Raw genomic sequence first — 25098 nt, 5'->3', positions numbered from 1 at the left:
ACTGAAAGGAGTGTATTTTGTGAGCAGTGTACAGAATTGCTTGCTACCCAACTTTGGGGACTGTCCCATACTGCCAAGAATGACCTTGAGCGGATCACTGCGGATTACGTGGCTCTGGGAAGAAGGATAAAGGAGTTTGAGGTGCAAGTGGTGTTCTCGTCCATCCTCCCCGTGGAAGGAAAAGGCCAGGGCAGGGACCGTCGAATCGTGGAAGTCAACGAATGGCTATGCAGGTGGTGTTGGAGAGAAGGCTTTGGATTCTTTGACCATGGGATGGTGTTCCATGAAGGAGGAGTGCTGGGCAGAGACGGGCTCCATCTTACGAAGAGAGGGAAGAGCATCTTTGCGAGCAGGCTGGCTAACCTAGTGAGGAGGGCTTTAAACTAGGTTCACCGGGGGAAGGAGACCAAAGCCCTGAGGTAAGTGGGAAAACGGGATACCGGGAGGAAGCACAGGCAGGAACATCTGTTCCTGCTTCATACTGAGAATGAGGGGCGATCAGCAGGTTATCTCAAGTGCTTATATACGAATGCACAAAGCCTTGGAAACAAGCAGGGAGAACTGGAGGTCCTGGTGATGTCAAGGAATTATGACGTGATTGGAATAACAGAGACTTGGTGGGATAACTCACATGACTGGAGTACTGTCATGGATGGTTATAAACTGTTCAGGAAGGACAGGCAGGGCAGAAAAGGTGGGGGAGTAGCACTGTATGTAAGGGAGCAGTATGACTGCTCAGAGCTCCGGTACGAAACTGCAGAAAAACCTGAGTGTCTCTGGATTAAGTTTAGAAGCGTGAGCAACAAGAGTGATGTAGTGGTGGGAGTCTGCTATAGACCACCGGACCAGGGGGATGAGGTGGATGAGGCTTTCTTCCGGCAACTCGCAGAAGCTACTAGATCGCACGCCCTGGTTCTCATAGGTGACTTTAATTTTCCTGATATTTGCTGGGAGAGCAATACAGCGGTGCATAGACAATCCAGGAAGTTTTTGGAAAGCATAGGGGACAATTTCCTGGTGCAAGTGCTAGACGAGCCAACTAGGGGGGGAGCTTTTCTTGACTTGCTGCTCACAAACAGGGAAGAATTAGTGGGGGAAGCAAAAGTGGACGGGAATCTGGGAGGCAGTGACCATGAGTTGGTTGAGTTCAGGATCCTGACGCAGGGAAGGAAGGTAAGCAGCAGGATACGGACCCTGGACTTCAGCAAAGCGGACTTCGACTCCCTCAGGGAGCGGATGGGTAGGATCCCCTGGGGGACTAACATGAAGGGGAAAGGAGTCCAGGAGAGCTGGCTGTATTTCAAGGAATCCCTGTTGAGGTTACAGGGACAAACCATCCCGATGAGTCGAAAGAATAGTAAATATGGCAGGCGACCAGCTTGGCTTAACGGTGAAATCCTAGCGGATCTTAAACAGAAAAAAGAAGCTTACAAGAAGTGGAAGGTTGGACATATTACCAGGGAAGAGTATAAAAATATTGCTCGGGCATGTAGGAATGAAATCAGGAGGGCCAAATCGCACCTGGAGCTGCAGCTAGCAAGAGATGTCAAGAGTAACAAGAAGGGTTTCTTCAGGTATGTTGGCAACAAGAAGAAAGCCAAGGAAAGTGTGGGCCCCTTACTGAATGAGGGAGGCAACCTAGTGACAGAGGATGTGGAAAAAGCTAATGTGCTCAATGCTTTTTTTGCCTCTGTCTTCACTAACAAGGACAGCTCCCAGACTGCTGCGCTGGGCATCACAACATGGGGAGTAGATGGCCAGCCCTCTGTGGAGAAAGAGGTGGTTAGGGACTATTTAGAAAAGCTGGACGTGCACAAGTCCATGGGGCCGGACGAGTTGCATCCGAGAGTGCTAAAGGAATTGGCGGATGTGATTGCAGAGCCATTGGCCATTATCTTTGAAAACTCGTGGCGAACGGGGGAAGTCCCAGATGACTGGAAAAAGGCTAATGTAGTGCCAATCTTTAAAAAAGGGAAGAAGGAGGATCCTGGGAACTACAGGCCAGTCAGCCTCACCTCAGTCCCCGGAAAAATCATGGAGCAGGTCCTCAAGGAATCAATCCTGAAGCACTTACACTAGAGGAAAGTGATCAGGAACAGTCAGCATGGATTCACCAAGGGTATGTCATGCCTGACTAATCTAATCACCTTCTATGATGAGATTACTGGTTCTGTGGATGAAGGGAAAGCAGTGGATGTATTGTTTCTTGCCTTTAGCAAAGCTTTTGACACGGTCTCCCACAGTATTCTTGTCAGCAAGTTAAAGAAGTATGGGCTGGATGAATGCACTATAAGGTGGGTAGAAAGTTGGCTAGATTGTTGGGCTCAACGGGTAGTGATCAATGGCTCCATGTCTAGTTGGCAGCCGGTGTCAAGTGGAGTGCCCCAGGGGTCGGTCCTGGGGCCGGTTTTGTTCAATATCTTCATAAATGATCTGGAGGATGGTGTGGATTGCACTCTCAGCAAATTTGCGGATGATACTAAACTGGGAGGAGTGGTAGATACGCTGGAGGGCAGGGATAGGATACAGAGGGACCTAGACAAATTGGAGGATTGGGCCAAAAGAAATCTGATGAGGTTCAATAAGGATAAGTGCAGGGTCCTGCACTTAGGACAGAAGAACCCAATGCACAGCTACAGACTAGGGACCGAATGGCTAGGCAGCAGTTCTGCGGAAAAGGACCTAGGGGTGACAGTGGACGAGAAGCTGGATATGAGTCTTCAGTGTGCCCTTGTTGCCAAGAAGGCCAATGGCATTTTGGGATGTATAAGTAGGGGCATAGCGAGCAGATTGAGGGACGTGATCGTTCCACTCTATTCGACATTGGTGAGGCCTCATCTGGAGTACTGTGTCAAGTTTTGGGCCCCACACTACAAGAAGGATGTGGATAAATTGGAGAGAGTCCAGCGAAGGGCAACAAAAATGATTAGGGGTCTGGAACACATGACTTATGAGGAGAGGCTGAGGGAACTGGGATTGTTTAGTCTGCAGAAGAGAAGAATGAGGGGGGATTTGATAGCTGCTTTCAGCTACCTGAGAGGTGGTTCCAGAGAGGATGGTTCTAGACTATTCTCAGTGGTAGAAGAGGACAGGACAAGGAGTAATGGTCTCAAGTTGCAGTGGGGGAGGTTTAGGTTGGATATTAGGAAAAACTTTTTCACTAGGAGGGTGGTGAAACACTGGAATGCGTTACCTAGGGAGGTGGTAGAATCTCCTTCCTTAGATGTTTTTAAGGTCAGGCTTGACAAAGCCCTGGCTGGGATGATTTGATTGGGGATTGGTCCTGCTTTGAGGAGGGGGTTGGACTAGATGACCTCCTGAGGTCCCTTCCAACCCTGATATTCTATGATTCTATGATTCTATGATTCTATGTGGCAGCACCTGCCATTTCAAGAAGAACAGGGTTTGTGTTTAAACAAAAACATTTCTGTAATACAAATTATCTTGGAAATTTGTAAAAGAGTGATCTCAGATCAGGGGAGGCTGCCATGAAACCTTGGCCATTAAAAGGACACCCCCTCCCCCCCTTTACAATATTCTATTTACAGCACAGAATGCCTTCTGACAAACAGAAGGGGGTTAAAGATAAACAGTCCACACCAATGGTTTCTTAATGCAAGTAAGTGAATGTGATAAGCCAGTCTAAATGAATCAAAATTACTGCTACTTTTTCTACTAGAAGTTGACGTTGTAACCGTTGTAACGGTGACATGGTGGCAAAACAATGTCAAATTCTGCAGTACATGCAAAGGGCAGTTGGCGCCAATGCCAGTACAACTGGCCATGCTGTGATTAGGATTTCTATTAGTTAATGAGAGGAGAGCAGCAGGGAGGAGGGGAGACTCACAGGTAATAATGCAAGACCTTGAAAATATTCTGGGATGTAGATTTCATAGTAGAGACTGATGTGACAGTATTGGGCTCAGCTGTACAGCAATCCCTATCTCACGGATATTGTCCACCTCTGATTTATTTGGTTCTATGTAGATATTTACTCTCCTTTGTGGCTTGGCCAGTAAAAATCCTGTCTAAAGTTTCTTCTTATGTATACTGTACACCTATTTTGCTCAGATATGCTTCTACAGAGTTTAGTGATGTTCAGTGCTCATATTTAACTGAAATGAACCTTGCTCAGGTCCAGATTGACTCATGCAAACTTCAAGCAGGTTTTCTTCTCCCTAGCTCTCCTTATACATGGCCATTTGGCTTTGGTGCCTAGAACAGTCTGACTTGTAACCATGTTAAAGACTACCAGGTGCCTAATGAAAAATCTGTTTGGAGACCCTTCTGACAACATGTTATGTAGCTACTTAATTCTTCTCTCTTCTCTAATTTTTCTTTCATTAAATGGTTATATTTCCATGGAAATTGGAGGTAAGGGCTAGATCCCCAGCTTATCCAAATTGATATAGCTCCATTTGGCCCTTTGGTTGTGGAAGGTGACCTGTAAAGGACAAATGAAAATCAAAGTAACCTCAGTACTGTAGTCCTGGTTTAGGAAAGCCCTTAAGCATATGTGTATATCAATGTTTGGTGCATGTTATGTGTCCCCCTCTGTAACCAGTTCACAGTCTGCTACAGGCCCAGGTTCTTTAGATCAATCTATAGAGACTCACATATTTAGCTCTGGAGGTCCCTGGTCCAATCTCCACTGTTAGTCAAGATAGTGGCTATCACATAGCAAGGGCGCATGGGGACTTGAACTGCTGTGGGCCTGAGAATGAGTGTCTTCTCTCCAGAGGAAGCATGTAACCCACTCATTAGTGTACTGTAACTCCTCACTTAAAGTCGTCCCGGTTAACGTTGTTTCATTGTTACGTTGCTGATCAAATTAGGGAACATGCTCATTTAAAGCTGTGCAATGCTCCACTATTACGTTGTTTGGCTATCTGCTTTCTCCACAGCTGGCAGCCTCCCTATGCCCCCCCCTTCCCACAGAGCCTCCTGCCCGCCGGCAGACCCCATGGATCAGTGCCCTCCCCGTCCTCCTTCTGCCTCCTGCCAGCGGTAATTAGCTGTCTTGAGGCTTGCAGGAGGCAGGAGGGAGGAGGGAGAAGCAAGGACTCTGCGTGCAGGCTCCCCCTCCCTCCCCTGCCTCCTGAACACCGCAAACCAGCTGATTGCCCCAGGCAGGAGGCAGGGGGGGAAAGAGGGGGAGCCTGCACGCCCAGTCCTCACTCCTTCCCCCTCCCTCCTGCCTCCTAAACGCTGCAAGCCAGCTGATCACCCCGGGCAGGAGGGAGGGGGAGGAGCGAGGACACAGCATGCAAAGTAAAGGGGGAGGAGGTGGGGGGGAGAAGAGGAGGGTCAAGGGTGGGGGCTTGGGGAAAGGGGTGGAGTGGGCGGGCTGAGGGTTGAGTGATGACGATCCTGACAGGGAACGCAGCTCCAAAGTGGTTAGGGGAGTTGGTCATCTAATGACTTGCTATAAAGAAATTTACCAAGAAAAAGAAAGGAGAGCAAAACAAAGTCTAGATGTGTTTTTTTTGAGTTCAGAAAGTTCAGCAAGAGGAGCAGGTGGACAATCCACCTTCTTCCACTGTCTGACTCCACCACCTCAACCAAGCTTCTTACTCAGCAATGATGATTGTAGTATTAAATTGCTTGTTTAAAATTGTTCAAAATGTATATAATGCCTTTTGTCTGGCAAAAAAAAAAATTTCCCTAGAACCTAACCCCCCCATTTACATTAATTCTTATGGGGAAATTGGATTCACTTAACATCATTTAACTTAAAGTCACATTTTTCAGGAACATAACTACAACGTCAAGTGAGGATTTACTGTACTATGTACTTGCCTCTATGCCTGATCCACAGAGGATATGTGTCTGTTGAAGCTCTCAGCTTGAGGCTCTTTTGCTCAAGGGTTGGGACTTGTGCTTTCTGCTCTGGTGGTTCCATAGGCGCTGACTTCTGCTAGCGCCGGTGGGTGCTCGACCCCTCTCAGCCCCCTGGCCCTGCCCCCATTCCAACCCCTTCCCCAAATCCCCACCCCGGCCCCTTCTCTTCCCTGCCTCCTCCCCTGAGCGCGCACCAATGTGTGGTGATTGGTCCATGTTATCAATGTATATTTGTAGCTAGATGACAGGGCCTGTTTGCCATCTTCTCCTCCTTGACCTCTAGGTTATGGGTGCTGGTGGATGTTGGTGGCCTGACACATACAAGGAGGTCAGAGTAGATTGTCTGGTGGTTCCTTTTGGCCTTGTACACTAAGACTCTATGACACTGTTGATCACACACTCCTTGAATACTTGTGCTCTTTTGGCTTTTGTGACTCCTTCCTCTCCTGGTTTTCCTTCTACCTTTCCAGTCACTCCTTTAGTAACTATTTTGGTAATAAAAGTAAGTAACACATAAGACTGTGGGGAAGTAGATCTGGTCAACATTTTTTGAATCATAGAATATCAGGGTTAGAAGGGACCTTGGGAGGTCACCTAGTCCAACCACCTGCTGAAAGCAGGACCACTCCCTAATTTTTTTTGCCCCATCCCTAAATGGTCCCCTAAAGGATTGAACTCACAACCCTGGGTTTAGCAGGCCAACACTCAAACCACTGAGCTATTCCTCCCCTCAGATATTGACTGAAAATATCTTCCACTGTGAAAATGGGGTTTAAGTCAAAAGGAAGATTTTTGTGGGAAAATGTCATTTAATGCAATGTATGCAGTGCTGTTTTATCCATGCTGGTCCCAGAATATTAGAGGGACAAGGAGGGTGAGTAATATCTTTTATTGGACCCACTTCTGTTGGTGAGAGAGCCTGGTAAAGAGCTCTGTGTCAGCTAAAAGCTTGTCTCTCTCACCAACAATAAGATATATTGCTTCACTCTCCTTGTCCCGCTAATTGGAGTCAAGGAGAATTTTCATTTTGTTTCTATTTGAAATTTTTGTTTAGGTTTTTAAAGATCAAAATATATTTGAAATGTAGAATTTCAATCTCCTCTTTTTGACAAGGTGCAATAACATGAAAAATGTCAAAGTTTTCTTCCCTCAACACACTCTTCCTCTCTTTCCCAAGCTAACTTTTTACAGCTTCTCCAATGTTGGAAAAGTTAGAGAGGGAAGAGGATGGAAAAAATCAAGGAAAAAGTGGAAAAACTCAATGACATAGTTCATTCTGTGGTGAAAAAGAAAAAACAAATAAAAAATTGGATTATTTTAAAATCTAAAATAAAAAATTCAAACCATTTCCAAAAATTTGCCACAGAAAATCAAAATTTTGAATGGCAAATTTTTGTTTACAATTTTTTTTCAGGGGAAAAAATGGATTTTTTGATCAGCTGTATTGGTAAGAGTAAATGTTTTCCTCCTGCTCCTGGTCCTGCTATTGTTATCCTGATCCATATTAGATAACATCCCTTTCACATAGCAGAGCTCAGCATCCTATTTCTCCAGTGGTTACTGTTATATCTTGCCTTTAAAGAAAACTTGTGTAAATTAAATCAGCCATTCCAGCTAATTAATGTAACACATATGGAGATATCTAGGATGGAAAGTCAGGGTAAATGCTCTGAGCTCCCTGACAGAGAAGAAGCTTATCAGACTCTTATTGGTGGACATCTGTCAATACCAACTCCAAAATTCAGTGGTTTGGTGGTCCTGCTTCTTCTGCGAAGGCTTGTTTTAGCCATAGAGTTGACTACATCACCTGGAACGTCTCTTTGCTGTGTACTGCTGTTCTCAGCACAGAATCATGGACAGGGGCTTTCTGGGTGCTCTCCAGAAGCATAGGCAGTATCCTCCTTGGTTTTGTTCAGGTGTTTGCTGTTCCTCCTCTGGGACTGATCTCAGGAATTGTTCTGATGTAGGACCTTGGTGCACAAAGTTTGTTGGAGACTCTGTTTGGAGTCTAAAATTCTTTTTTCTCCAGCAAGGGGTGGGGGTTAACTATTTGGCATTCTTGTAATATTTCTTCTCTTCTAGTTTCCTGTTGCAGAGCTCTTTGGAAACTTTTTTAGGGTTAATTATTTCTAGCTCAAGGGCCTTGTTAGGCAGAACAATAAAAAACCTTAGTGCCAATCTATGAACTGGTGGATCTCAAGGCGTTGTGAAGTGTATTGCAATATTCCAGCAATGCTAAATATGGGTCCCCTGAATTTGACAGGGATATTTAAATGATTGTTTTTGCTATTTGTAATGATTCTTACTATGCACAGGCAAATACATTAGCAGAAGAGTATGATGTGGTGTGCTTGAATTGATATTTCAAAAAGAAAGGCTAAAATGAGCCACTAACTAGTTGTGGGCCATTCTCTACTAGCTCACCAGGTTTCCATGAGCAAGAAGTGATACATGTGCTCTTGTAGCACTGCTACTTGATATGTCTGTGCAACAGCTGAGTCTTAAAAATGACAGGTGTAGTTTGTTACAAAGGGATTATCTTTCCCCTTTAATTCAGGTAGCCCTTCACCAGTCTTTGCCCAAAGGCCATTTGAAATCACATGTGGTTTCAGTGGATATTTTACATTCTGTTTCCTATATGTGCTGAAAATTTCACACATGGATCTTAAGTAGCAACACCCTCTACCCTTTTGATTTCTTGAAAACGTTATTTCATGGAAAACTTTGAAGCATCAAAATCGCCGCTTCCAGGTTGCCGCCAGGTTCCTTTTCAGACTGAGGAATTCAGGTGGCTTAACTTACTCTCTTTGTGCAAAGATTCAGTTTACTTCTGACACCATATAACAAGAGCATGAGACCCGCAGGGGTGACAGTAAGAGACTGCGTGTTATTTTCTCGCCCCACTACCTGGTTAGGGTTACAACAAGGTGGGACCCTGTAACAGGGATCACTGTTCAATGACTACTACTCCACTCTCCATGGGGGTTCCCCATGGACTCTGCCACTGGCACCTCTCCCTCCTCCCCTTTATAGACCTCGGAGTGATCTTCAGCTCATATATGTTGTCAGCTACCATATACATGCTGATGTCCCTCAGATCTGGGTCTCCACTCCTGACCTGTCCTCACCTATCCATATCCTAACCTCAGCCTGTCTCTCCAAAACCTCCCCTGTGCCTTACGATTGACTTCAGCTTAACATGGCCCAAAACTCACCTCCTTATCCTGCTTCCCAATCCCTTCCCACCATCTCTGTCACCATCCTCCCCCGTTGCTCTCAGACCCATAGCATACAGGTCATCTGTGATACCTCCCTCTTCCTAGGCCCTGTGTATAAATTGTGATGCTTCTCCCTTCTTAAAATTGCTGAGACCTGACAGCCAAAGCTGCCATCCAGGCTCTCACCATCCACTATCTTGTTGGCTACGACATCCTGCTCCTTGGTAGAACGCTTCACTAAGACATAGGTACCTGTCCCAAGTGGCACAGAGTTGTTTGTTATTTACTTATCGTTGGGCCAGGTCAACAGGGAAAACCCTTACGAGATTCACAGGAGGCGAACAGCCCTAGGAGGTTTCTCTTCTGGATTTCCCTGGTATTATCCCGACTGCTGGGAGGGGAGCATAGGGGTGCTGTGGATTCTGGAAGGCTGAACCCTTTCCAACCATGGGGATCTCCAAAAGCCACCATGACAGAGGAGCTGCAGCTGATTGTGATGGCACCAACCATCAGCTGCAATTGGCAAGGCTCCCTACTGCCATGGGTTGGGGTCCCAGAACATTAGTACCACACAGAAACCTAGGAGGAGAGCTGGGACAGGGGCCTGGGAATACTTGCTCCACCCTCTCCCATTGCTGGCTTCCAATCCATGGAGCTGCTCCAGAAGCACATCTGTATGAAGCAATGGGGTGGAGTGAGGCATTGCCACAGCAGAATCTCTCTTCTCCCGTCCATGTAGAAAGCAGGAGATGTGCGAATGGAGGGCCTAACTGCATGCACAGGTTCACCTGGAGCACGCCAGCCCATTGCTCACCCTCATGTTCCTCACTGAAAACAATGGATCTTTTCATTTCATACAAATGTGTCTCTATCTCGGTCTGAAGCAGACAGAAATGTTCCACAGATCCGAGTAGTTCAGCACCAGCACACCCGACTCTTTCCAGGCTCCTGTTTTTATTTTCTCCTGGAGCCACGGACAAAGTTTAGAAGCAAAGAACCTTTTCTCCCCCTCAATTTTAGTCTCTTTAGAAGAAAAAAGGAAAAATCAACTCCATTCTCCTCTTTTTAATCATCCCACCTTTAGCAAAAGGGAAAAAAGGACCGAGTGCAGTGAATTTAGCGACTCGTCTTACCCCACCATGTTAATTATCTCTGCTGTAAAAAGGAGGTCAAGGAGAGGAACTCTCTACTAAATAGGGCGATGTTGGCATGCATGGCTCCTAAAGCGAAGAAGGTAAGAGTGAACTTTACTGGAACTTTTTTTTTTAAATCTCTTCAAAAAGCTCCTAGATTAAAGCTCTGATATGCTTTTTTTTTGGGTTGAATTCTCATGGATTCTGAAGCTCAAATGGCTGGAAGGAAGCCCAGGTAATTTTTTTTTATCCCAGTCACTCAGAGGCTCAAAGGTTTTAAGTCCTGCCCCCATGGTGAATTGCCGACTATATGGGAATACAGAAGAACCCGACACATAGGTGTTCTGGCCATTGTTATCAAGAGGGAGAAAAATAAAATAGCTCTGTATGTAGGTCAATGACCTGCTCTTTACTGTCAGTAAAAAATTAAGGATGACCTAAAATCTACTACTCAAAACCAGGGACAAGTAGTCTCTGTTAATCAGACGAAATGTTTATGTTACCAAAAGCTTGACCTCCTCAGTGTCTAACTTTAGCAAAAGTCTTTGCAATTGAAAAGCAGTGGTCGAAACCTCAAAACCTGTCTGAAATGTCTATTAATTTTTGATCCTTCAAGGTAGTTGGCTTAGTTATTGTAGAGGCGCCCGGTAGCGCTGCTGTAGTTAAGGGTCTGCCAAAATTTCCATGATAAAGCCCCAATATTCAAGGGCTTATAACTCAGCTGTTTCCACATTGCCCCTGTCTGTAACTTGGATTACAGGTTGGCAGCTCAAATGCCATTTCACCCCTGCCGCCCCATTCCTGTAAAAACACGTATATCAGCTAAGGCTGGAGAGTGACTAAAAGAGCCGAGCAAAAAATCCTGTGTGGGAGACTTTTATATTTTATGCCAGCAAGTAAAACTGTCACCCTCCTTCCCGTAATTTTTATGGTATGGGAGAGTGAATTTGGTGTCTGGGCAAATAAATAGTTTTGATTGCAAGGCTGTGGTTAACAATTATTTTAGGTCATAGGCTTGTGGACCAAGCTTTCTCTTCCAAGAGAGAAAATATTAAAAGGGAAATGTAGGGATTAATCCTGCTCTGATAGAGATGAATGGGGGAGAAATCAGGTCCTTTATTAGCAATTGTGGCTCAGTGTCACAACACAATATTCATCCAGCTACCCTCTTGGAAAATCATTTTTGCTTTGTTTGTGTCACGCAAGAGCTTCCCTGCACCATCAAGTTGTTCTTCTATCTACCCATGTATTTTGGTCGAATCATTAGTATCTTTTGGTGCTTTGCAAAGATTCACATTTATAGGCAATGCTTGAGAGATGTAGTTTTGAAATCTGCCTCCCCTGAGCGGATACCTTCTTTTCTTAAGGGCCTTACTCACACACCTGTCCAACATGTGGCCCATCATATTTGTGTTCTGTAGTGTTACCCCAGACTCTCAACATAGTTTTGTTTAGCCTCTCTACCTGTCTAACGGGAACTGGTTTGAAGCCAGGATGGCACTTCATTGAAACTGGCAGGCAACAAAGTTCACTACACTTGCAAGCATTGTTACCAAGATATCAAGGTAGCCTTGCTTTTTAAATAAAAAGCTTTCCAAGTTTTAATGATTCAGACACTTTAAGTCATACTGGGCTGAAACTTGACATAGATCACAACCAGGATGAATGTTTCTTCAAACATTTATACCAGAGTCTTAATCTATTCTGCTGTAACACGTGGCATGTGTACTCTTCCTGAGGTTCCAGACATTACTTTATTGCTATGTCACACTAGAATCAGTATAGTATTTGTTGCAAGACAGAAGGGGCTGCAACCCTGATGAAGTGGGTATCTCCTTCTACTCAAAGGGCCTCACAGAAGCCAAGGGAATTCGCTCCCGGAAGAGGACATGCAGAGTTTCCATCACGACACCCCTACGGGAGATATTCCAGCAGAGGGCTGCTTTAAAACCTGCCAGGACCCCTAGGTGCACTACTTGCAGAGACTACCCTGCAGATGCACTGAATCATCATCACATTCCATGGTATCCTGGCTATACTCTCTCCCTGGTCATCACCTGCCCCATTGCTCTGCTGATCCCCTGCAGAGCGGGAGTGGGTGAGGGCAGGTATTGTGTCTGCTTTCCACAGTCACAGCCTTCACTCTGTGGACTTTCTGCCTCTGGGGGCTATGGACAAGTGGCAGAAAGTCCATGGAGGGGAGGCTGTGTGATGGGTGTCTGCCCCACACAAACTCTGAGGGGGTTAATGTGGGCCTGGAGGGGCCATTAACCTAAGATTGCTGCACCTAGAGGCAAACTACTTACCAATGGAACAGCCAAGGCTTCCTCAGCAGTGGCCTGCTTCTACCTTGCAGCCAGGCGGCACTGCTTGGGCAGGGCCAATACCTGCCCCCCGGGAAGGCATCTGCGATGGTCTGTGGGGGCAGAGCCAGCGCTCGGCGCAGAGACTGCCTGGAGCGGAAATGGGTGTGGCCACGGCGGATGTTGACGTTGACCCACAGGCTGGGTGGCTCTGAGGTGAGTCTGGGAGGGAGGTGGCGCTCCCTCCCCACCCCCCATAGAGGCTGCCCCAGGCCCTGCCATATGGGGATGGAACGAGCTGCTTGGCATTGCCACTTGCTCCCCCAAACGTTCCTCCATGTCCCCCTTGGGGGGTGTGCTCCACAGTTTGAAAACCTCTTCCCTAGAGGGAAAAGAGTTGGCCAGGGACAGGAGAAGATCAAGCGCTGGGGTCCTGCCCTGGACTAGAGCGTCTGACAAGCGATCTAGAGAAGTGAAGTAGCCATGGGGAGCGGAGGAAGCTCCTGGGGTAAAGCCAGAGATAGGCAAGGAGATAAAGAGGTGAGGCAGGGAGGAGTCCAGGGAAACAGCAACCAGGTTGGAGACTGAGCAGACCTGGATTGCCAGTGAGAGGGTCCCTGGGCTGGGACTGGGGGTAACAGGTGGGACCAGGTTCCCAGTAGCACAGGACCTGGAGTTGGAAGAGGAGGCTGCCTGCAACAGTGTCTGGACAGCTTGTCCGGTGGGACTTTGTTATCCTAAAAGAGGGCACTATATAGTGACCTGGCCAGAAAGCTGAGTCACAATGAAGGAGGACTGAGTCAAGGAGAGAGAGGGGGCAGTAGTGCAAGTAAGCATCAGAAGGGGGCAAAAGCTAAATCCCCAGACCCAGCCACCAGTAGCAGGGGTGGGGAGCCCTTTACAGGCTGTGCCTGTGAAAAGCAGCCACAGCACCTTCCCTCACTCATTCCCCCTCTACAGGGGACCCGTAGGCAGGTGACTTTAGCTTAGGGCTGTGCTTTGGTGAGCAACAGTGTTGAAACAGTGAGCATTTTTACTCCCAACAAAAGTGGTTTTGTGTGAGTATGCACAATGTCTGCATGGCATGGCAATGTCTGTGACCAATACATTTGTTTGTCTTCTCCAGACGCCCTGTGTCAGAGGGTTGTGTGTGGGGTGGTGTCTCTGATTTGTGCAGCACAATATATGACCCTCTGTAAATTATCAGTTAAGTCATGGTTGCATAAAGTGTGGTCACACCACCCCTCCTGAAATTTCACTTCTCTGTGGAATGACTGCTGGTAAAAATTTCATACCAGGTTTTTTTTTTCCAGATGATTACAACTTAATTTTTTTCTAGTGCTGGCAAAATTTTTTCACAATTAATATTAATAAAAAATGTTTACTGTGTTTAAACTTCAAAAATATTTTCATAAATAAAAATAACTGGATAGTGGGTCAAAAAGGTTACTTTTTGCACTTTTTTTGTTGGGCTTTATTTCCCTGTTTAAATTCACAATCAATGAAATGTGGTCAAAAAATCCAAGTTTGAAAAATGTTGACCTGCTCTATTTGAATCCTGCTAGCACCCTAGTTCTGGCTACTGGCCACAGACAACCAGACAGACTCTTCAGAGCATGGATTGTAAGGCCCTAACCCTGTCAACACTTATGCATATGCTTTACTTTATTGCCATGAGCAGTCCCATTAAAATGAAACACCTGTGTAAGTATTTGCAGGATTGGGGGCTAAGACAAGAAGCAATATAAATGTGGTGGAAAGAGAGATGCACTCATAGTATGCACATTTAACATATTTAACATATTTAAATGCCCCAGCTATATCCAAGTGCCCTATCACCTATCTTATTAATGGATAACTTTTTGTTGTAGGCATTATGGAAGAATGAACTGATTTTGCAGTTCACCTGGGAGGCAGGGTGTTCCATGGAAGCAAGGTACAAGTAGTAAAGGAAGGGAAGTGCCATAAAAATGGCCTCTGAAGAGCAGTAGGCAGTAACATGGTAGGTGTGGTAAGGACTGACACAGGACAGATAGGATTTGCTCAGCCACTGGGTGCATGCTCTGGAAATGTCAGAAATGGCTGAGGTCACCTTCTGTTTGGTGACACAGCCAGCTATCTTACAAGGGAAAGTGAATGTGATTCTGTGGAACCTGGAGGGAGGAAGTTCATATTGATGAAGTTTTTGTCTGTGGGAAGTCTGAGGAAGAACTTAAGGTTGAAGTAAGTTCCCAAGGCAGTTGTGTGGCTGCTTGGCTAAAGTGATGAGGCGTGTACGCTGAAGCAAACCCAATGGCATGTTTTAGGACATGTGCTTGATAGAGGATGAGGGAAGAGCCAGAGGACTCCTAGAGCCAAGCTATAGGACTGTATTAGAGCTGATGCTGTTTCTAGTTATAAAGAAGGCAAATTTATACCTAACGTATCCTCAAAAGGCCAAGCTACTTATGTGATTCTTAAAGCCCTAAGGATGTGGGCCAAGACACCGGAGGAGGGATGGTGCAATGGTTAGAGTGCTAGCCAGAGACCAGGTTCAAGACCCTCCTCTGCCACAGCCTTCCTGTGTAACCTCAGACTCTGTGGCTCTGTTCTCCATCTGTGAAATGGAGATAATACATCCCTACCTCAAAGGTGCATTGGGAGTGGTGCAGATACAATGGTAAGGGGCATCTGAGGATTTAAACAATCTCTTAAGCAGGCTTCTATTGACCATAGCCCCATTACTGGCATTTGATGGTGTTTCCAGGCCTACAGTCATTTCAGCAGATGCCAACAGCTACACCCTTGGTGAGTTGCTACTCCAGTGGCACAGATATGGCTGGCAGCTTGTAGCCTATTCGAGGTCCCTTTGTCCCCCACACAGAATGTTTGTCTCTGTAGGGGTCTGCAAGAGTTTAATATGCTACTTGTACAGTCTTGATCATTTCAAGTTGCCCACAACCACAAGCTGCTCTTGCTATTAATAACTTTAGAAAAGACCTGGCCACTGCCAGACCCACCACCAAAGACAGAACTGATTAAAATAGCCATTACTGTTGGCACACACCCGCAATAGTGTGCAATAGACATTGTTGGCCAAGTTACTTGTCACGGTCCCACACCTAGCTCATGAAATCTATGCTCTGAAGCTGAAGGTCTGATTAAATATAGTGATATTACTCCAACAGTCCTTGAAGGATACATGAAGGATACCAGGGCTTTAGATAATGCTGGGATTGAGCCCGAATGGCAGTGTTGTGGTCCAGCACAGGGAAGAGCCTAAAATTTAAGATAGAATCACGTGAGTCTTGCAGAATGACCAGGAAGAAATCACAGAGAACGTCACATCTTCCATGTACGTGTTCCAGACACTACATATGCCTTTGGGAAAGAATAGCACCAGAGCTGTGTGAAAGGGACGCACCTACGTGGAGTGACAATTTTTTTACATCTGTAGACATTCTAACTAGATCTACAACTCTCCAGGTCAGAACATCTTGTCTCATATGGCATTCTGGAAAGAGAGAGTCCCTGATAATGGACCACAGTTTGCCAGCTCTGAATTCCATGCTTTTGGGAAACAGTGTTACTTCATGCATATTCCAGCCCTCATCACCATGAGGGAATGAACTGACTGGTGGGGAGAGCAGTACAACTAGCTAAGAGCATACAAAAAGTCCCTGTATTAGCTCCGCTGAGTGATAGGGCATGGCAGCTGATGATAGGTCAATTGGCTCACATTCTGAGCCAATGTGAAAAAGTAAATCATCATCCTAAATGGCCTTGCTTAAAGTGTGCAAGGCTGAGAGGTGCCAGATCTATGAAGTTTCAGGCTGTCTTCCTCAGCTGCTGGCATGTAGCTCAAAACATATTGACATTTAAAAGAAAGACACTTAGTCTTGATAAGACTGGATAAGGCAAAACATTGGCCACCACCCGTTGCCACTGGATGTAGCTGTGCTCCATTCCTTGGCCCCATGTGAGTCCACCTGACAGAGACCAACTAAGGTCCTCACTAGAGCTGGCCAGGATTCTTAGATGACGTTTTACTGTCGGAAAATACCAATTTATCAGGAAGATTTCTCAGCTCCATGGTGGAATTTCTGGTGTATGAAGATGGCAAACACTGCCTGACAATAGCTAAATGGCACTCCTTTGGGATGTGTGATACCCAGGTTCAAGTCCTGCTCTGACACCACCAGAGCAGTGACTTGAACTTGGCTCTTCTACATCTCTGGTGAGTGTGCTTACGAGAGGGCTATTCTGGGGTGGCTCACTGATGCTCCCTGAAAAAATTCAAAAGCTCTTGACTTTATCCAAGTGTAAAAGGAAACAAAATGACAACACCCTCAAAATTTTTCATCTCTAGAATTCCTGTTTTCCCATCAGCCCGAGTCCTCACTACAGAAGGACCAGGCAGCATCCGCAGCAGGTTCCAAACCCAGCTCGTTTGTGAACCTACTTGCATCATGGCCAGGATGGAGGGAGGTAGTCCTGCAGAGGAGAGTCCTAATCATACTGAACATGAGTCTCCACTTGTTTGGATTTGATAATCGCTGTGAGTCAACTGGACAAAATCCTCCTCAAGGCTAAATTGTGACTGGATTTTGACCTAGAATTAGTTAAACATTAATTATTGTTATAGATTGCTTATGGGAAAAGAGGTGGGGGGAAAGACATGAAGTTGTGGGTACTGCATCTTTACATTGGTAGCGGTAAGCTAGAAGCAGCAGATGGACAAAGCTTGTAGGCATAAGTTCTACAGTGAAGCAGAGTCACTTTATTAGAATAGAGGAAACAAGCATTTTTGCTGAAGTTCCTTGTTCAGTGTTAGAAGAAAGAGACTGATTTTGTCACTGTCACATGGCAGTAATAAGTGTGGTAAAGCAGGTGTGCTGGATCTGCTAAGCAGGGGACTACAACTCCCATCAGTTCCCTCCCCACGGCACATCCTTTCTGCTGGCTAGGTAATGAGAAAGGTCCTGAAAGTGGCTGGGCTTAGTTGGGAAGCAGCAGCTGGCCTGCGTGGCGAGCCAGGAGCACCAAAGAAGCTGAACACAAAGTGGAATCCCCAGGAACGGTATGTGGAACAAGGCTGTGCGTGCTACGTGTTACAACTGGGAGCAGGTATGGGTGAGGCTTATCGGGGAGCAGCAATGGCTGAGCAGGGAGCCAGTGCAGAGGGGTCCCAGTGAAACACTAACTGAGCCTGGCCTGGAAACCTACAAGCTCTTACTTGCTGGAAAAGAGACTGGACTGTTTTGGAAGTTTGCCTGAAAAGGGTTGTGCCTAATTCTGCTTTCAGTTAGTACAGAATAAATCAAGAGTAATTCCACTGAATTGAATGGCATGATAGTATCGTGGACTTGCCTTGAAGTCAGAACCCTGCCAACAGGGCCAAATTCAGCTTGAGTGTAAACAGTAGTGAAAAGTTATGTCAAGGGTCAGAGAGGAGTAACAGCATCACATGTTCAATGGGCATGCAGAATTGGTACCCCTGCACGTAGGTAAATCATGATCAGTCGCATGACGTAACGCCAACGTGACATCAGGGGAGGAACTGCTTCAGTTATTTCCATCAGAATGGAAATTACAGCATGACCCAGACGATGCAGTAGGAGGGGCTTTATCTTTTGCTGTCCATTGCTTTTCCTGCTATACTCAACACTCGCTCCCTTGGCATGTATGTTACCCGTTTTGCACAACCACCGAATACCAAATCAGTGGACGCGACACAGCTTTACCACTTTCATCCACTTGGCACTGGGTGTTCCATGTTTATTCTTCTCTCCAGGACTGTGGCATATGTAGGCTGTGGTTATTAACACTGCTTTCTACGTACTGCTGCACCGTGATGTTTTTAAAAGGAGTCTGCCTGGATGCAGAGGCAACTGGTACCTGCTGATAGTGGGAGGGGGGAAGAGTAAGGGCAGAGGACTTCAGCAGTGTTACTGAGCATGCTCAGTCTGTGTGAGCACGCTCAGTACAAACCAAGCAGCAAATGGGGGGCGGGGAGGGCACATGATCCTGCATGCCTCCCCCACCCCCAGTGTATCACATCTGCCTGGCTGATTTATGAGGCAAAGTTGATACAGCATGTTAGAGGCGAGAGAGCCACATGTTCACACTGAGATCTCTCCTGGAGACAGCTTTGCAATTTTCCTTATTCCAACATATGAAAATCAAACTTGTTTTGTGGCAAAATGTAAACATTTCCCGGTTTTGCTCAGATGTACTCCATCCAAGTCAACTTTTTGTTCTGTCAGCCGGAAAGGCTAACTGGTCTCTCTTCACCTAGATCAGTGTTTCCCAAACTTGGGACACCGCTTGTTCAGGGAAAGTCCCCGGCGGGCCGGGCTGGTTTGTTTACCTGCCGCGCCCGCAGGTTCGGCCGATCACGGCTCCCACTGGCCATGGCTCACCACTCCAGGCCAATGGGGGCTGTGGGAAGGGCGTCCAGCACGTCCCTTGGCCCGCGCCGCTTCCCACAGCCCCCGTTGGCCTGGGGCGGTGAACCGCGGCCAGTGGGAGCCGCGATCAGCCAGTGGGAGCTGCGCTCAGCTGAACCTGCAGACGTGGCAGGTAAACAAACTGGCCCGGCCCGCCGGGGGCTTTCCCTGAACAAGTGGCGTCCCAAGTTTGGGAAACACTGACCTAGATAAAGCAGAGGGGTATGATATATGTAGTTAAGCTGCAATTGTGGTGGACACATCTGTGCATTAGACTTAAAGAGTCTATGCCTGGAGGTTAGCCGAGCTAAAATCCAGTTCCCTGTTGCTATATTAGCTCTGCAGGGCTAACAAGTAGTAAAGACCGATTCCAGTCATTAACAGAGTCAGGAGAGGAGATGCTGACTACACACAGGAAGTACATCTGGCGTGTAAGAAGCGGTCAATTTTATGCAAATTCTTCTGACTCTAATTCCTCTTGAACTCAGTATTATAGGGGAAAGTCACTTTGCTTGGGGCAGGTTAGTGCTGAGCAATCTCCAAGAGGCTATAGGCTCTATAGGAGTCTTTCTATAGGCTCCAGTGGGCTCTCGATCAGGCCCACGTAGAGAAGAATGTATGGACTGGTGGAGAGAAGAACTGCACAGCGAAGGTTAAATGAACATTACAATTGCAAGGGTGGTGGTGGTTAATAATGGGAGAGAATGGAGGGGGTGGGTACATGCTGCCTGGCACAGCCCTCTTCTTACCCCAGCGTGTTCTGGTTGGTGCACAGATGCAGTGGTGCCAAGCCTTCCTCGCTCAGGAGGTTGGGGTTGGCTCTGTGCTCCAGCAGCAGCTCCGTGCAGTCCGTGTGGCCTCCCTCGCAGGCCTCATGCAGAGCACTCTGGCCTCCTGGAGCCATGTTGGGGTCTGCCCGCCAGAAGAGCAGGTGACGCACACAGGCAGTGTGTCCATTTCTGGCAGTGATGCACAGTGGGGTGGTCAGTTCCCTCTTGTATTCCAGGGACCACAGGCCTGTAGGGCAGAGAGAGAGAGAGACAGAGAGAGAGAGATGTGAGAAGGGTGGACTTGTGATTAGGGCACAGGATAGGGACTCCTGAGATCCAAGCTCTTCCACAAGCTTCCTGTGTGACCTTGGGCAAGTCTCTTAATTTTTAAATGCCTCAGTTTCTGATCCTCAAAGTGGTAGCCATGCTTCCCTTCCTCCCAGGGGTGAGGATAACTTCATTAGCAGCTGCCCAGCTTTGATCATTACAGCGCCAGAGGGAAGCCAATAAATGACTGGGGTGAGTGGCAGACACAGATGTCAGAGACTTTGCCCTTTTAAACCAGACAGACAAGGTGGGTGAGGTGATATCTTTTATGGACCAACTTCTGTTGGTAAGAGAGACAAGCTTTCGAGCCACACAGAGCTCTTCTTCAGGTCTGGGAAAGATATTCTGAGTGTCACAGCTAAACACAAGATTGAACAGACAGAATATGTGCGGCTAACTGCTTATGCTATGCTAAGGGCCCATTCAAGGTGAAGTGGTCTGTTATTTTATACAAGACATACAGTAAATGTTATACTTTTCAGCTGCACAAACTAAGGCCCTGTCTACACTACAAAGTTATGTCAACCTAACTTACGTCGACATACAGCCCCGGCAGTTATAAAATAGCTTGTGCGTGCACACTTAGCTCCTGGTGTCGGTGGTGGGCAGCCTCACCAGGACCACTTGTATCAAGAGTGTTGTCAGTGTGGGGCATTGTGGGATGGCTTCTGAAAGGCAGTAAAAGTCGACGTACGCAATGCAGTGTCTACAATGCTGCTGCGTCGACCTGTGTACATTGACCGTGACTCTACGCCGCTCGGGGAGGTGGTGAAACTAAATCAGCATAGACAGGCAAATGACATTGATGGGAGCCAAATTTAAGTGAAGCCACTTCCACAGCGATGTAAGGCAGCTCCTGTCGACCTAACTATGTAGTGTAGACCAGGTCTGAGAGAGGAGCAATTAAAATACAAAGCCAAACAAAGAGACTTGGCACCTGCGGGCCCCCTCCCCTGCCTGGCACACGGTGCACAGGAAAAGGAATTTGAGAAAGTTCTGAGCTGCAGAAAATGCCTGAGTGTTTGCAGCTCTTTAATGCACATTGCTCTCGAAAAGGATTACTGGCTCCGCATTCAACACAATTCTGGTCTCTTTCTTTCCCCCTTTTTAGTTCTCTGTGTGTGCAGCCGGTGCCCTTTTGCTGAATAAAGCAGGGCAGTGCATGTACATTTTTTCACTCTCTGAAAACTTTGGGGCTTTCAAAAGGCCCGTTTAAGGTTGTTAGCCACTCTGAGCAGTGGTGGCTATAGGGGAAAAGAAAATTCCCCAGTGAATGCACATCAATGGGCAGGATTTCACATGGTAGGAATACCGTCTTATAATGATGGAAGAATCAATATCATGTCTGTAATGAGCCGCAAAGGGTACCTTATTCAGAGACTTAACTTCTTCCCCTGAGCCCACGCTGAGAAGTTTTAAAAGACAGCTTATTAATTACCCACCTGCATCTAATACAGATTTGTAACCTGTTGAGGGCTGTGCCTGACCCCTGGGTGTGCAGTTTACTGTTCATCCAGGGGAAAGCCTGCATTAGCTGGACTCATAGTGGGCCTGAAGTAACAGAGCCAAAACAGGAATTTGATACGACAGTGATCCTGGACATAGCAACAGCCCTGGCAAGGACAGAGTTTGGATTTGCAAAGAACTATGTGCGTGCATTCCATTCAAGAGGCTGGCTTCTCTGTGTCGTAGCTCCTGTGTGAAGCTAGCCATCAGAAATGTGCTGGTTGCTCAGTTCCACTGCCCCCTGCTTGCTTTATGTACACACAATCCCCTAAAGCCAATATGCCATGCCACATAGCAGGTCAAACCCTGCCGGCTGCCTTCTGTAGATCAAGAGCTACATTAGTTTGGGAGCCGGTACACCCTCTCTCTAGGTACTCCAATAGCTCTATAATACCCAAGTCGTGCCACCAAAACATACATAAATAGATTTCCCCAGCATGCTGGTGAAGCATTGGCACGGGAAGTATTGTCCCCTCTTTAGACATGGGCAACTGAGGCAGAGAGATGAAGTGTGGAGTGATGAAGTTCCAGGTCTCACAGGGAGTCTGGGGCATCGTTGAGGTTGCCCAAGTCCCAGGCTGGTGCTTTCCTCTAGTGGTGTAGTGCCTCATAACCAGACTTCCTCCCAATGCACAGGTGGAAATCCTGCAAATTATTTAATCCCCTTCCCTTCAGTGGTAGCCTCAGGATATTAAAATCCAGGAGTTAATGATGCATGCACGTATGGTGTATCTCCTCTCCCAAACCCTTCCATTGCAGGAAGGATGGAGGCCATTGTTTCAGACCAAAGTTTTGGACGGGAAGATTTTGTGATTGCTTTGACTGCCTATTTTGGGACTGCTTTTGTCCCAGCTTTTCCCATCCCTTGAACCAAAGGAGGTGCTGGGTAAGCGCTATGAAATGTTACCGATCCCATTCAGTATAGACACAGTGACACATTAAACGCAGGAAAGCATTTAAAGAACTGCTTAGACAAATGTCTCCCCTTGAGCCCCTGGGATCGGTTCAAACCTTATTTCTGTCACCACTCCCTGAGCCAGGACATCTAGCACTTCATGGCAACAGCAGAGAGGGAATTCAGATTTGTCTGCTTCAGAGGCCACTTGAGCTGAAGGGGCAAGTACAGGGCCTGTGACCTACAGCTGAGTGGTGACGACACTAGGTGGAGGCATACTTTCATACTAGTTGTGTGTTCGTCTGTCGGTGGTGAGGGCTCAGCCTAAAAGTCAAACTCTCAGTTTCTGCATATTTTAATATGTACAATGTAATCAGAGCAATTAAAAATAAACCTCGTTAAAGCAACTTAGCCCATTCTGACATGAATGACTTTTTTGTCTATTGAGGCCGTTTCAGTGACACTGGTAGGAGCCCTGCTTTTCCAGGCCTTGCCTCAGCAGCCATATGCCTAACTTCAAGCAGGGGAATAGCCCCATGGAGTTCAACCTCGCCTGCTTTAAAGATAGGCACAAGCTGAACTGCACTTTAGCCCTCTGCAGTGTGGCCTAGTGGACAGACTGGAACTTGGGAGACCTGAGTTCTATTCCTGGCCTGCTGGGTGACCTGGGAGTCAGCCTGGGGCGTGATCTCACTGGGTGCCATGCTTACTGTTGGGTAGAACTGATTGGAAAATGGAATTTCCATCCTGTGGAAAATTGATATTTGTTTGTGTCCTGAACTGGGACAAAAACCTGAAATAACCAAGCTTGTGGCACAGTAAGGAGTTCAGAAAGACTTTGATTTGGAAAGGTTGAAACGCCATGGAGAGGCAGTGGTGCATCATGGGAAATGTAGTCCAGCCAGTGAGATGGGCTCATAGGGGAGAATGGGAGCATAAGAAATCCAGAAGAACAACTCCCATCAGGCCTGTGGCAGCTCAGCACACTGACCTGAAGGAAAACATTTAATTTCAATTTTCTCTAATGGAAAATTCTGTGAAAAGCCCTCTCCTTTCCCATGGGAGATTTTGTTTTCAGTGAAGCCCCATTTTCTGACCCTCAAGTGTTTTGTTCAATGTTTTTACCCAGCCCTGGCACTGCAAATATAGTTCCATTGCCCATGGTGGTTCTGCCTAGGCATTATGTAGGTGCACAGTGGGAGGGAGGGAGCCGGTGCAGTCCGTGCAGAATGGCATTGTGCCCACTGGTTATTGCAGGCTCTGCTCCCTCACTACTTTCCTAGGGGGTCACAGTGCTAATGAGGGGCTAAGAATAGGCAGAGCCTGGGTGTAAAATGCTGCAGGGATATAGCACACTGCATGCTCCAGGAAATCTTCCATCTGCCCAGGGCAGGACATCTCCAGCGTGCCCCCTGCTGCAGTGTCGCTCTGCACCCCTTTATCCCTCTGCCCCGAATGCAAAGCTACCTGTGAGCGGCACAAACTGGTCCCATGGGACTATCCTTGGTAATAAGCACTGTGGATACAATGTTCAAACATGCCAAAGTGCCCTATTAAAAACAAGTTAGGCACTTTAGGCTCCTCAATCACTGAACATTTTACCCTAGATCTGTTAGTGCAAATTTGCAGAATCAGGCCCTTCATTTTCCCTGTCTAGACCACTTGCTAACAGCGAGGCACTGCAAACATTTAGCACAAAGGGTGCATCTGCCGAGCACATTGTACAATCATCTCAAAAGAAATCAGACTCCTCTGTAACATATTAGCAGGCTACTTAAAAACAGAGTGTAATTCATTTAATATAAACACACCACACCTTTCTTTCAATCAGTGTTAGTAAGTGCCTGTTTACTTTTTAAACTGGTCCTTGAAAGCAAGAGTACCTGACAATCCAAAAGAGGCCAGGCTTTTCACTTGCCATTCCAGCTCATTTTTACTGATCTCAAAAATCAGATTGACGTCTTCATAATATTTATCAGTCAGGACCTTAAGGTTTCTCAGGTCTCCCGTGACCAGTGCTGTGTAGTACTTGTCCGCTGGAGCATGAGCCATTAATGGGTGCTCTGATTCCACTTTCCGAAGGATCTGTAGCTTCTCTATAACGGGTCCCGGCAGCTCAACCATTGCAATGCACTGCAACTTATTTTAGTACAAGACCTATCTGTGTGGATAGATGGTCTTTTATAGTTATTTCCATTGTCCTGTTACCATTGTCCAATTATAATTCAGTTAGGGCTCTATTGTTGTTGTATTTATAACTCCAGTGAGGTCAGATGATTATGGTTACTTGATACAGTAAGGGTCATATGGACTTCTGGATACAGCAACAGCAAGCCTGCCTAGTTATATATATACATATACATATGTATTTAATCACAAGGTGATAGCTAAGGTCAAATGTTCACCGTGCAGCTTTGTGTCAGCACCTCTGTGATTAAACTCCCGTTTTAATTCCAGACAGCAGGTTGGCAGAGAAAGAGACCAGTTTAATCTGGGAAGAAATTTCCCCATAATAAAAGAAACCACCCACCCCAAGGCCTTTAACGTCTATTTTTCCCTTGCTGAATGAATTTATATCACTTCTGGAGTCTTCTGGAGTCTGTGTAAAAATACATGTTGTAAGTGGTTTATCTGGGAGACTGTTTTTTTTCAGGACTATGATCCATATTTCCAGTGC

At 46.6% G+C, this 25098-nt stretch overlaps 1 protein-coding gene across 2 annotated transcripts in view; it reads right to left on the bottom strand.

The window, feature by feature from the left end:
• Nucleotides 1-24675, bottom strand: part of ASB18 (ankyrin repeat and SOCS box containing 18) — a 40182-nt gene extending 15507 nt beyond the window's left edge. Inside the window, exons 1-2 of one of the 2 annotated variants that reach the window (XM_074968157.1) lie at nucleotides 24305-24675; nucleotides 19673-19940 (exon numbers count right to left, since the gene is read on the bottom strand). In XM_074968157.1, coding sequence (XP_074824258.1) covers nucleotides 19673-19940; nucleotides 24305-24545 — 509 coding nt within the window. In that variant the 5' untranslated portion in view covers nucleotides 24546-24675. The remainder of the gene's footprint in view (nucleotides 1-19672; nucleotides 19941-24304) is intronic. The other variant, XM_074968158.1, reaches the window with a different exon arrangement.
• Between the last annotated feature and the right edge of the window lie 423 nt (nucleotides 24676-25098).

Source organism: Natator depressus, chromosome 11 (genome assembly GCF_965152275.1).
Source record: "Natator depressus isolate rNatDep1 chromosome 11, rNatDep2.hap1, whole genome shotgun sequence".
Taxonomy (NCBI): Eukaryota; Metazoa; Chordata; order Testudines; family Cheloniidae; genus Natator; species Natator depressus.
Note: the sequence above shows the minus strand (reverse complement) of the source record. Positions and strands in the feature narration are given on the sequence as shown.